This window comes from Mandrillus leucophaeus, unplaced genomic scaffold, assembly GCF_000951045.1.
Source record: "Mandrillus leucophaeus isolate KB7577 unplaced genomic scaffold, Mleu.le_1.0 Scaffold98, whole genome shotgun sequence".
Classification (NCBI taxonomy): domain Eukaryota; kingdom Metazoa; phylum Chordata; class Mammalia; order Primates; family Cercopithecidae; genus Mandrillus; species Mandrillus leucophaeus.
In genome coordinates this window covers 472,161-485,164 of record NW_012110696.1, presented here as the reverse complement: position 1 = coordinate 485,164, position 13,004 = coordinate 472,161, and the positions used below count along the sequence as shown (strand labels likewise).

The window sequence follows — 13,004 nt, the reverse complement described above, 5'->3', positions numbered from 1 at the left end:
GCCATTCTCCTGCCTCAGCCTCCCGAGTAGCTGGGACTACAGGCACCCGCCACCACGCCAGCTAATTTTTGTATTTTTAGTAGAGATGGGGTTTCACCGTGTTAGCTAGGATGGTCTCGATCTTGCCTCACAAAGTGCTGGGATTACAGGTGTGAGCCACCACGCCCAGCCTCGCTGCCTCCTTTTTATATAACTTAAAAAAATCTGTTTGCGAAATTATCACATGGTTATTTCCTTAAATTTATAAAATACAGAAATAGACCCCCCCAAAAAATAAATAAATAAATAAAAGGGACGTAAGTCCAACATGCTTAGAGAACAGTGACGTGGGTGTCCAGTCTGCTTCTGAGTTTGGTTGTCTCTGTCAAAATTTGACTCTTCTGTGGCTTTCTTCTAGCAGATGAAATACATTCTATTTCAGAGGACAGTTTTTTATACTAGTAGTTGAAATTACAATTGTCATACTCAAAAAAATTAATGTCTATCTGAAATGTACTAACCATAATAGGAATCCCATCCATCAACACTATTTTTTAATCCACATTTTCCATAAGGCTTCACATGTTCCATTGCAAGATTTTACTTGGCACTTGTCTTTTACAACCTAGCTAGGTAGTATGGCAATTTAAAAATAGAACAGGTGACAACTTTCTTTTCTTTTGACATAATATGGTATGTAGAAGGTGAAAGGATTTACTATGTAAAATCCAGGAGCTGTAGTTTAATACATTTAACAACTCATTTTTATTAGAGTGATGAACTCAAACTGGTTTCTCCTGGTGATGGGTTGTGGATGAATTTTTGTTATTACATCAACAGTTTTAGGTTTCCATCTAGAGGCTCCTGGATTAAAATACAATTAAATTGAACCATAGCAATGCCAGTACTGTAGAATAAGTTTTAAGATGTGGATTATCATACACATATTTGTGTCAGTAAAAAAATGAATTATCCCAAAGTTTGGAGGGAAATTCATGAAAATGTTCATTGCATTTGTGGCTTAGTCATGGGACATGTATTATTTTTTTCCTACCCTTCAGCCTACAAATTTCCTTTTTTTTTTTTTTTTTTGAGACAGAGTCTCATTCTGTTGCCCAGGCTGGAGTACAGTGGCGCTATCTCGGCTCACTGCAAGCTCCGCCTCCTGGGTTCACACCATTCTCCTGCCTCAGCCTCCTGAGTAACTGGGACTACAGGTGCCCGCCACCATGCCCGGCTAATTTTTTGGTTTTTTTGTTTGTTTGTTTGTTTGTTTGTTTTCAGTAGAGACAGGATTTCACCGTGTTGGCCAGGATGGTCTTGATCTCCTGACCTCGTGATCCGCCCGCCTCGGCCTCCCAAAGTACTGGGATTATAGGTGTGAGCCTCTGCGCCCAGCCTTCAGCCTACAAATTTTATTTTACACACCTTTATTGCTTTTTTGGTGGGATAATTTTTAAAAAAGGATAAATTGTGTCTAAAGTTTCCTCTTTTGATAAGCCTATTACAAACCCATTTGGATTGTACACTGAGCCTGTAGAAAGAAGGAAAGAGCAGGCTGCCCCAGATCTGCAGCCAGGTGGCACCTCTACTGGGATCAGTGCTTTTTACTTGTTAACGTATAAGCCTTTAACGGAGTTGTCCCCAGCCTCGTGTCTGAGTGTGTTCGTCTGAGGCCAGCTGCTGAGAGGTGGTAGCGTGCTCTTCCAGCTGTGTGAGTTCATGCAACTCACCCAACCTGTGTGGGCCAAAATGTCCCATCTGTAAAGCAGGCACTGAACCTACACGCAGCAAACTGAATTAGTGCATGTGCATGAACTGTGCTGTACAGGAGAAACTCAATAAATGTCACTTTTCCTGTTAGTTCCCTGGTGACACTCTGTGCCCCGGATTCTCCATCCATTAGGTGGGGTGATCATGCCTCTCGCAGGTGGTTATGAGGAAGATGACTGTGTGATCATCCAGAGGTGGTCACCTGTTGAAGGGCTTCAGAAAAGATGCCCACTGACATCACAGCACCCATGGGCCCTGGTGGGCAGGCCCTGGTGACCCTCTTCTCTGTGCAGGCTCTGCGAGAGGGACCCCTACCAGCTGTACCAGCGTCTGGAACAGCAAGCTCGAGAGTACGTGCTAGAGATGAAGGTCCGCCTGCTCCGGCAGCTGTCGGCTGCAGCCAAGGTGAAGGCACCATCTGGCCTGCAGGGTCCGCCACAAGCGCACCAGTTCATCTCCCTCCTGCTTGAGGAGTACGGCGCCCTCTGCCAGGCTGCACGCTCCATCAGCACCTTCCTTGGCACTCTGGTAAGAGAGAAAACGTGTGTTTTTCTTTCTGTTTGGATGAACTGAAGAGAAGAGAAGCATGTGGCAGGAGGAAGCTTCTCATGCTTATATGCTGACCTCGCTGTCGCACCCCCACACACTGTCATAGGCCCCTCTCCTCTGTGGGAGAGGACCTGTTTCCTCTCCTGTTTGTCTTTCCTCTCCTGTTTGTCTTTCCTCTGGACTTTGCCACTGGATAAGAGCATTGGGTGGATTGATAACCAGGTGTCACCTCATGGAAGTACCGTTTGGAGGACCTTGAGGCCCAGGGAATGAGGCATGGGGCAGTTTGAGGGGAGCACCTGTGTGTGTGCCTTTATAAGGAGACAGAGAAATCTCCAGTGTCCTACTTAGGTTGTTCATTCTTTTGTTGCTGTAGACAGAGCTGTTATTAGGTGAAATGCCCATGAAGAGCGTGAAGGCTGTAGAGAACAACTTGTTTACAGCCCAGTGGCATTCATTCATTCATGCATGCATGCATTCACCCAATAAGCCAGCACTGAGTTAAGGATCTGCTTGCAGTCTCAAGACAGGCCCTGTCCCCATCCTTGCCAATGGGGATCTGGCAGTTGTAACAAGAGAGACACACAGATGGGACTGGCCCCCTCAAAAGAGGAATCACCATATTGGGTGGAAGGAGCATGGTATAGAAATATGGTTACGGGTACGCTGTGGTCAATTCTCAACAGCCTTAGTGCCCCCGTGGTTTGGAAGGAGACCATGCGTCCCAGAGATAAGCCCTCAAAGCTTCCTTGACTGTTACTATTCGTCTGTGGAGTTTTTCATCATCATTTAAACTTTATTATTAAATAATACTTACGTGTGTTTGGGTGCTAGTTTTAGGTGCTTTCTTTCTTTAAATAAAGAAAGGAATTTATTTATTATGGTTAGGAAGGCTGAGAAGTCCAAGTTTGAGGGGCCACATCTACCCATGTAGATAGGTAGAGCCTTCTTGCAGGTGGGGACTTGGACTCTGAAGAGTCCAGAGGTGGTACAGGGCATCACATGGTGAGAGGGCTGAGCATCTAGTTTTGGGTGCTTTCTTAGTGGTAAAACTACATTTTGAAACAAACATAGTAAGCACCGGCATTGGTCTTTACCTGATTCTCAAGTTGATGGACCCTCTTGAAAAAATTTACATATAGCCCGGGCATAGTGGCTCATACCTGTAATTTTGGGATTTTGGGAAGCCAAAAGTGGGAGGATCGCTTGAGCCCAAGAACTTGAGACCAGCCTGGGCAACATGGGGAAACCCCATCTATACCAAAAAAATTTAAAATTAAATTAACCAGGCGTGATGACGCGTGCTACTCAAGAGGCTGTGAGGCAAGAGGATCATTTGAGCTCAGGGTTGAGGCTGTGGTGAGCCAGTGCACTCCAGCCTAGGCAAGAGAGTGAGATCCTATCTCAAAAAGAAAAGAAAAAATTACATACATATAATTGTAAGTCATTTCAGGGGGTTCACAGCCTTCCTCAAGCTTCACTGCACCAAGCCATGGGGAGGTATCTATTCTGAGAAGAGGTAGCGAGGTGAAAGGGTAGGGTGAGGGGTGGGGGCGGGGTGGGGGGCAGTTATCCTGTTTCAAGGTCTGAGTCCACTGGGTAGTGCCACCAGGCTTCCTTCTGGTACCTCTTCCTTCCTCTGGCATCTCTCGCAGCACTGCCTCCCCATCTCTACCTGAGAGTCTGCCCGCCCTTCAGAGGTTCAAATCCAGAGCCCCTCCTCTGTCTTTTACAAGAACATTGGCTCAGGTTAAGGAGGATGCTGTCCAGCCCACCTAAACCTGGTGCCCAGAGAGACTCTGGTAGTGAAGAGAGCTGCTGCTGCTCTCCAGAAAGTGCTGGGGAGGTCTGTGCCTCCTCACATAGTTACTGTAGGATACTGTTTTATGAAGCTGACAAAAATTAATTTGATTATTAGAGCAAATTCCTAGCAGTTTACATAGAAATAATTTATTGTGGCTTGAGGCCGGGTGCAGTGGCTCACACCTGTAATCCCAGCACTTTAGGAGTCCGAAGCGGGTGGATCACCTGAGGTCAGGAGTTCGAGACCAGCCTGGCCAATATGATGAAACCCCATCTCTACTAAAAATACAAAAATTAGCCGGGCATAGTGGCAGGCACCTGTAGTCCCAGCTACTTGGGAGGCTGAGGCAGGAGAATCGCTTGAACCAGGGAGGCGGAGGCTGCAGTGAGCCAGGATCGTGCCACTATACTCCAGTTGGGGTGACAGAGCGAGACTGTCTCACACACACAACAAAACAAAACAAAAGAAGAAAAAAAGAATTTCTTGTGGCTTGAAAAAAATGCATATACTCTGAAGCTGTTTGATCAGTGTCTTTTTTCACTTCCTTTACACATAGAAATATCCACATTGATTTCTAGGGGTCCAGCAGACTAGATAGCCTTAACTATTCCTTCCTTCAAGGGAAACAACTGAATTTACTAGATAATTAAAAAATAAGCCGGGCGTGGTAGCTTACGGCTGTAATCCCAGTATTTTGGGAGGCCGAGGTGGTTGGATTACCTGAGGTCAGGAGCTAGAGACAAGCCTGGCCAACATGATGAAATCCTGTCTCCACTAAAAATACAAAAACTTAGCCAGGCATGGTGGCACGCGCCTATAATCCCAGCTACTCGGGAGGCTAAGGCAGGAGAATCGCTTGAACCTGGGAGGTGGAGATTGCAGTGAGCCGAGGTTGTGCCACTGCGCTTCAGCCTGGGCAACAAGAGCAAAACTCTCTCTCAGAACAAAGATGAAATGTTTTAAAGTGTATAACTGAGATGGCATGAAAGGGAATAAGTTGTAGTGGTGAAAAACCAGTTGAAAGCTGGAATCCTGAGAAATACATGGGCTTGAAAGTCAGCATTTGCTGCGGGGATTTCTTCTGATCCCGGAGACAAGATACAACCTAGCCCAGGATGGGGTCTGCACATAATGCCAGGACTGTAAGTGACAACACCCTCAGTAAGGTTGAAGTGGAAACTCCGGGCACTGAAAGGGACAGCAGGGATCATTCAGATTTGAAAAAATTAAAACTAGAAACAAAAACATAATTTTCTGGAAAAGCTTAATGGATAGATGAAACAGAATAAACAGCTGAAAAGAGAACTGGTGAGTTGCAAGAAGGAAGTACAGGAATTCTATAGAATGTAACTCAAAGAAACAAAGAGATGGGCCACGGAAGAGAGGTTGAGACCTGAAGGATGCAGTGAAGATGTCTAGCCACCAGTAATCAGAGTCCCCAAAGAGAAGCAGAATAAGTGTGGAGATGATAGCTGAGAAATTCTCAGAATTACTGAAAAATACTAGTGTTCAGCAAGGAAGCTTATCAGATTTCCCAAGTAAAATGTTGAAAAAGCCTTCTCTGGATATAGGATAGTGACAGCTACAGAACATCAAAGAAAAAGTGATCTCAAACACAAAATACAGGACTTCATTGAAAATGGTCTGCGAGATGTTGTAATGTAGAATTCTGGATTCTGGGTGGAGACTACAGCGAATCTCTATGTACTCCTTACCCAGATCCACAGTTAATCAGCATTTTGCCACTCTGACTTCATTATGCCTTCTTTTTCTTCCACTTTCTCTTCCACCCTCTTTTTGATGCAGTATTTTAATATGGGTTCCAGACAATGTGCCTTTTTGTCTTAGAATATTCCAATAAGTGTCTCTAAAAATAGTCATCCATTATCTTACGTAGCCACAGTTCCATTGTCACATCCATGAAGACTGACAGTAATTTCTTATCGACTAATGCCAGCCAATCTCTTTATGGTTGGGTTACTCCAGTCAGGACCCAAAAATCTTCACACATTTATAGCCACATTATTACACTGCCATCCAGTGATCTATGCAGTACCAGCTTAAGATAAACTCAGTGTCTCAGGGCAGTAATTCTCAACAGTTTTGGACTCAGGCCCCTTAATACTTAAAAATTTAGGACCCCGAAGTGTGCTTTTTTATGCAGACTTATATCAGTACTTGCTTTATTGAAATTCAAACTGAGAAATTTTTTAAATGCTTATTGTCATTTTAAAAATGTAAGCTCTCATTAGATTACATAAATTGCATATTTCACATATATTAGAGAATGTAACAAGCAATACACTTTTATATTAGATAATGTAACATAAACCACACATGTAAAAATAACTGTTTTCCAGAATAAAACATTGTTGCCCAGGTTGGAATGCAATGGTGTGATCTTGGCTCACTGAAACCTCTGCCTCCCGGGTTCAAGTGATTCTCCTGCCTCAGCCTCCCAAGTAGCTGGGATTGTAGGTGCCGGCCACCACACCTGGCTAATTTTTTTGTATTTTTTTTAGTAGAGACGGGATTCCACCATGTTGGCCAGTCTGGTCTCGAACTCCTGACCTCAGGTGATCTGCCCGCCTTGGACTCCCAAAGTGCTGAGATTACAGGCATGAGCCACCGCACCCGGCCAACACATTTCTTAAGAAGAGTGGGTCACTCACACCTCTTAGATCTCTCTGTAGAAGCAGTGGGAGCTTCATCTTCTGCATTCAGTCTGTTGTCATAGGTTGTCTGGTTGAAGTTACTGAAGAAAATTCAACTTTTTACAGATACGTAGTTGGAAAAAGGAAGAATAATTTTTCTTTTTTTTTTTTTTTTGAGATGGAGTCTTGCTCCGTCTCAAAAAAAATCTCGCTCTGTCTCTTGTGATCTCGGCTCACTGCAACCTCTGCTTCCTGGATTCAAGTGATTCTCCTGCCTCAGCCTCCCGAGGAGCTGGGTCTACAGGTGGGTGCCACCACATCAGGCTAATTTTTTGTATTTTTAGTAGAGACAGGGTTTCACTGTGCTAGCCAGGATGGTCTTGATCTCCTGACCTCGTGATTCGTCTGTCTTAGCCTCCCAAAGTGCTGGGATTACAGCCGTGAGCCACCGCGCCCTGCCAGGAAGAATATTTTAATAGCCTCTTCAAATCCTGGTAGATTTCTCTGAGAGTACACCAATGCGTGAGAGTTTCTTAATGGTTAGTTGCGATGTAGAGTCTGAAACTATATCACTGAACTTACCCTACTCTGTTCCATTCAAGTCCACAGGTTCCAGCTCACTCCATGAATGGACTCCCTACTTATACATGTTTTTCTAGTGTCATTCATAGGTCATTTTGCAAATATTGGTTCACTGAATATCTTCTGGATGTTGACACTTTTATTAATATAAAAAAATGATATTTGTTCGTATCACCACTGATCTCATCAGAAAGGCCTTTAAGTGTATAGGACCTTTCAAGCCAACAGCAGCAAATGCAAATTTTCTGAAGTTTTCTTTTTTGCTTGAAAGCTCAGATTTTATGATTAGCCACAGATTGTGTCACTTGTTTTCTTTGAAGCAACATGTTAATTTGCTGTACAAACTCTGCCAGCTAATTAGCTCCTCTGTGAACAGCATCCCCATTCTGCTGTTTTTGCTGAACTCAGTGGATGCTTTTGGACATAGAAAGATGTTCTCAGAAATGCAACTTCACTGGAGAATGCCCTCATGTGAGGTTTATTCTACACTGCCTGGGGGATCAAACTGGATAATGAGTCACATTTTTTGTACTTTAAATATTAAAATAAAATTGGGGGACTGGGCGTGGTGGCCCACACCTGTAATCTCAACACTTTGGGAGGCCACCGTGGGCGGATTACTTGAGTGCTTGAGTCCAGGAGTTCAAGACCAGCCTAGGCAACATGGTGAGATCCCGTCTCTACAAAAGATATAAAACTTAGCTGAGCATGGTAGTGCACACCTGTAGTCCCGGCTACTCAGGAGGATGAGGTAAGAGGATTGCTTGAGCCCGGGAGGCGGAGGTTGCAGTGAGCCAAGATTGCACCACTGCACTCCAGCCTGTGCGACAGAGCGAGACCCTGTCTCAATCAATCGACCAATCACTCAATTTTTTTTTTTTTAAGAAATCTAAAAAAAATAATAAAATTGGCACGAGGCTTAAGTTATGCTTCTAGTCGTCTAGCAAACGCCTCACCAGGCTGTAATAGTGAAGTCTAAATTTTCGTCCACAAATAAGAAATATTCAAATATCCCGTTATTTCCGTCTGTTGTAGGAACTGCATTCTAAACGTCTTGTCTTCCTTCTTCCAAACCCCCAAGCCTTTTTTTGTAGTGGGAATCGAGAACAGTCTGCAAAGCCTGCCCTTAGGTCACTGACAAGCCTTTCTGCCTGTAGCCCAGGAGTTCTTCCATAGGCCTTACCTCTCGTAGGAGCTGTGACAACATATCCTGCAGAGCCCATGCCTGCATGCCCCGGTCCAGTTATTTGAGCCCCTCTATGCTGGTTCTACACCTGTCGATGGGGCATGGCAGGGCAGTACCAAATTCACAGGGAGCTTACTGGAGGCACTGAATTCAGCACTGAGGACAGTGCCTGGCCATGCTAGACACTCAGGTGGTAGCATGTGTTACTTAAGTAAACTCCAAGTTGATTTCAGGTTGTGAAGTGAGTCTGATATCTGTTTGTCTTGCTTGCCTCACCTAGAGGTGTAATTTTAGATTTTATTAAAAATGCTGAACATCTTTATAAATCGGCCTTTACCCAGTGACCACTAGCAGCTGGCCCAGAAAGCCAGATTTGTGATTCCACTCATAGGCAGGCAGGTGGAAATGGCTATCCTAGAGGTTTCCAATGGAGGCCAGGCAAAGCCTCAGCTCTTCCAGGAGGCCCCTCCATCAGCTGGTTGCCAGCCTGGTCTGATCCGGGTGCTGCATTCATTCCCATGTACTCTTTGTCCTGTAGCTGAATCGTAAGTCAGGTCACTGCCTACTGTTCTGTTCTTCGGGAACCCCTGGAGAGCAGCAGACTACTTTAGCAGGAGGTAGTCTTTGTGTCCTCGTACCTGGCACAGGGCCTGGGCAGCATGGGCTTGGCACTTCACCTGCTTCATTATTACGAGCTCATTTGTGGGTTCCAGCCCGGGGCTGGTTATCAGTTACCTGGCCCCAAGTCTCCTGCGACATGCATTTTTCCTGTACCGAATGTGCTTGCTCTGAGATATGCTTGGTGTGAAACAGGAGTGATGATGTTTCAATCTGGGAGGCACTGGTGAAAACACGATGAGGAAAAGTGTTGGAAATGTTAACAAAATGGAAGATTTGAGGTTTTCTACAGATGGCATAGATTCATTGCTGAATCTCTCAATCCTTGTGTTTCCAGGTATGAAAACAGCTATAACCAGCAAGGCTAGCACACAGTGGTCTAGCAGTATCACTGGTGTGCTGTCTCCAAATGTGTTTATAGGTGTTTACTTTGAAGAACAGAAGTTAATCATTATAATTTGTTCTCTCAGCCCCCATACCAACTAGGGTTATCAGGTGACATAACAATGAAATCTTTGTGTCGTTCATTTGCTAAGGTCTCCATCAACTCAGCTTGGCTATATTGTAAACAGGAGCAGACCTCTAAACCCAGTCCCTGTGAGTGACCCGACTCAGGAGACGTGGAGTAGCCAAGCATGATGAAGTGCAGCTTCCAGAGCTGGCGGTTGTTGAAGTCAGGAACATTCACCCAAAGATGTAACGTGATCTGAACACAAATAGTGTCCGTGTAGTTGACAGAGGGAAGCATGGATTCACACACGCATGGTTGTAGCAAGACTTATTAAATGTGACCATTACATTTAGGAAAGGTAATAATGGCATCAACCTCAGTGGTCTTGTGTTGGGGGCTTGCTGTACATTTTTGTTGACATGACTCTCTATGATGACTGGGACACTTCTAGGTTTTCATGGTATTGGCTAAAGTAATTGACGAGTTTGCCTATGTTTATTAGGAAGACAAAAAAAACTTTACCTCTAATAGGGTCTTGCAAGTGGAGAAATTGTGTGTATTAATTAGAATGGAAGGTTTCTCCAAATAGGTAAGAAAATTATTATCCTTTGGCATTGAGGGACTTGATGTATCTAAACTGTCTGAACTGTAAGGGCTATCATTACAATTTAAAAGTATAATTGTGAGAAATGACTCTCAAACGTTTGGTTACTGCTTTGTCTCTGTGTACACCTGTCACCCCTGTCTTTGCGGCCCTTCTAAACTTGCCATCTAGACTGACTACATGTCCTTGTAGTCGGAGTTCTGATCCACTGTGTGCCTTGGGACATACAGGGAACAGCACTTACCATAAGCTGAACGCTCTGAGCCTGTAAAGAGGGATGTGTGTGTGGTGTGGGGAGAGGGAGAGCGGGGAGGGAATCCCTTTGGGAATTTTCAAGTCTTTAGCAATTCACTACATACTCTGTTTATCTTTTTCTTTTTCTAAACTAGGAAAATGAACACTTGAAAAAGTTCCAAGTGACGTGGGAACTGCATAATAAACACCTGTTTGAAAATCTGGTCTTTTCAGAGCCACTTCTTCAGAGCAACTTGCCCGCACTGGTGTCACAAATCAGGTATTTGGCCTTAACCCGTATACGTCTTTGTGGTGTGACAGCACAGTCTTTTCTCCTGGCTGGTGTACCTGAGTACCACCAAGTATGAAAGTTCTTGCAGGAAAAATAACAGGGCTTAGAGAAAAAGATAGTTTGGGCCAAAAACTCAAAACCCGAGAAGTAATACAATTAAACTTTTAAATGCTACTAAGATTTAACACCATAAATTCCTCATACAGAAAAGCTACAGTAAATATAGCACTTTTCCTTGACAAGACCCATCCTTGGCCGGGCACCTGTGATGTGGTTCATGCTATGGCTCTTGGACATGCAGGGGAAGTGGAGGAGGGAAGAGGCCCAAGTCTGAGGGTGCCTGAGGCTCCCTGGATACAGCTTGGTGTCTCCTACACATTCCCGTGCTACCCGGGGCTCTGTGGTTTTGTCTCCTTGTGTAGCGCTTCCATATGGCTTCTTCACGCTAGGGAGGCTGGCTGGGTTCTGTGCTTTCACTGAGAAAGGGGTGCAGGTGCAGCAGTCACTCATGGCGTATCTGCTCGGGGTCATGTGTTTGCCCTGTGGTACCATGTTCAGTTAGGAGACGTGTTCCTCCGATGTGATGTCACTCAGCAGAACGCTGAGGTCAAGACCAGCCTGGCCAACATGGTGAAACCCCGTCTCTATTAAAAATACAAAAATTAGCAGCAAAAATTACAAAAATTGAACAGCAGAACCCTGTTCCCTGCACTGAGTCATGCATGAGCTACCACAGGTCTGCAGTTTGGTGATTTTGTTCTTTGGTGTTTTGTTCTATTTATCACGTGAGCACATTCCCATAATACAGACCCATCGTGACAGCAGCCATCTACATTTGACCGCATTAATACATACTTAGGGGCCAAGTGTGGTGGCTCATGCCTATAATTCCAACACTTTGGGAGGCCTTACGTGGGTGGATCACCTGAGGTCAGGAGTTTGAGACCAGCCTGGCCAACATGGTAATACCCCGTTTCTACTAAAAATATAAAAATTAGCCGGGTGTGGTGGCACACACCTGTGATCTTGGCTGCGCAGAAGGCTGAGGCAGAAGAATTGCTTGAACCCCAGAGGCAGAGGTTGCAGTGAGGCGAGCGTGCACCACTGCACTCTAGCCTGGGCGACAGAGTAAGATGCTGTCTCCGGGGAAAAAAAAATTGTTAGCTTCACAAAGCAAGGGAATAAATTGTTCTGTTGACTACACCAGTTATTGCTATTTTATTTTATTTATTTTGTTTTTGAGACAGTGTCTTGCTGTGTCACCAAGGCTGGAGTGCAGTGGCACGATCTCAGCTCACTGCAACCTCCACCTCCCAGGTTCAAGCGATTCTCCTGCCTCAGCCTCCCAAGTAGCCGGGATTGGGATTACAAGCTTGCACCACCACGCCTGGCTAATTTTTGTATTTTTAATAGAGACGGGGTTTCACAATGTTGGCCAGGCTGGTCTTGAACTCCTGACCTCAAGCGATCCACCTGCCTCAGCCTCCCAAAGTGCTAGGATTACAGGTATGAGCCACTACACCCAATCTGCCTTTTTTCTCTTAAAATCCGTGTATTAGGCTGGGCACAGTGCTTCACACCTGTAATCCCTGCACTTTGTAATCCCTGTGATCCTGGCCGAGCCGAGCGGATCACGAGGTCAGGAGATCAAGACCATCCTGGCTGACATGGTCAAACCCCATCTCTACTAAAAATACAAAAAATTAGCCGGGTATAGTGGCACGCGCCTGTGGTCCCAGCTACTTGGGAGGCTGAGGCAGAAGAATGGTGTGAACCCGGGAGGCGGAGCTTGCAGTGAGCCGAGATTGTGCCACTGCACTCTAGCCTGAGCCACAGAGCGAGATTCCATCTCAAAAACAAAAAAACAAAACAAAACAACAACAAAACCAAAATCCGATTATTGACCCAGTCTTCGTTTCCTGTATTCACAAATTTGCTTCGAGGGGTCCTGACCATCTCCACTTCATAACCTTACTTCTAGAGAAAGCAGTTAAGTAAAAGAGAATTGAGGACAAAAAGATCAGAAGCTGCGCGTGGTGGCTCATGCTTCTAGTCCCGGCTACTTGGGAGGCTGAGGCAGGAGGATTGCTTAAGCCTAGGAGCTGGAGACCAGACTGGGTAACAGCAAGACCCCATCTGTTAAAAAGCGAAAAAAAAGGGCCAGGCGCAGTGGCTCATGCCTGTAATTCCAGCACTTTGGGAGGCTGACGGGGGCAGATCACGAGGTCAGGAGATTGGGACCATCCTGGCTAACACGGTGAAACCCCGTCTCTACTAA

General features: G+C 45.1%; 1 protein-coding gene across 6 annotated transcripts in view; it reads left to right on the top strand.

The window, feature by feature from the left end:
- Nucleotides 1-13,004, top strand: part of FAM193A (family with sequence similarity 193, member A) — a 281,515-nt gene that overhangs the window by 167,057 nt on the left and 101,454 nt on the right. For all 6 annotated transcript variants that reach the window (XM_011970845.1, XM_011970848.1, XM_011970849.1 and 3 more), the window contains 2 exons: nucleotides 2,046-2,280; nucleotides 10,590-10,714. In XM_011970845.1, the coding sequence (XP_011826235.1) occupies nucleotides 2,046-2,280; nucleotides 10,590-10,714 (360 nt within the window). The remainder of the gene's footprint in view (nucleotides 1-2,045; nucleotides 2,281-10,589; nucleotides 10,715-13,004) is intronic.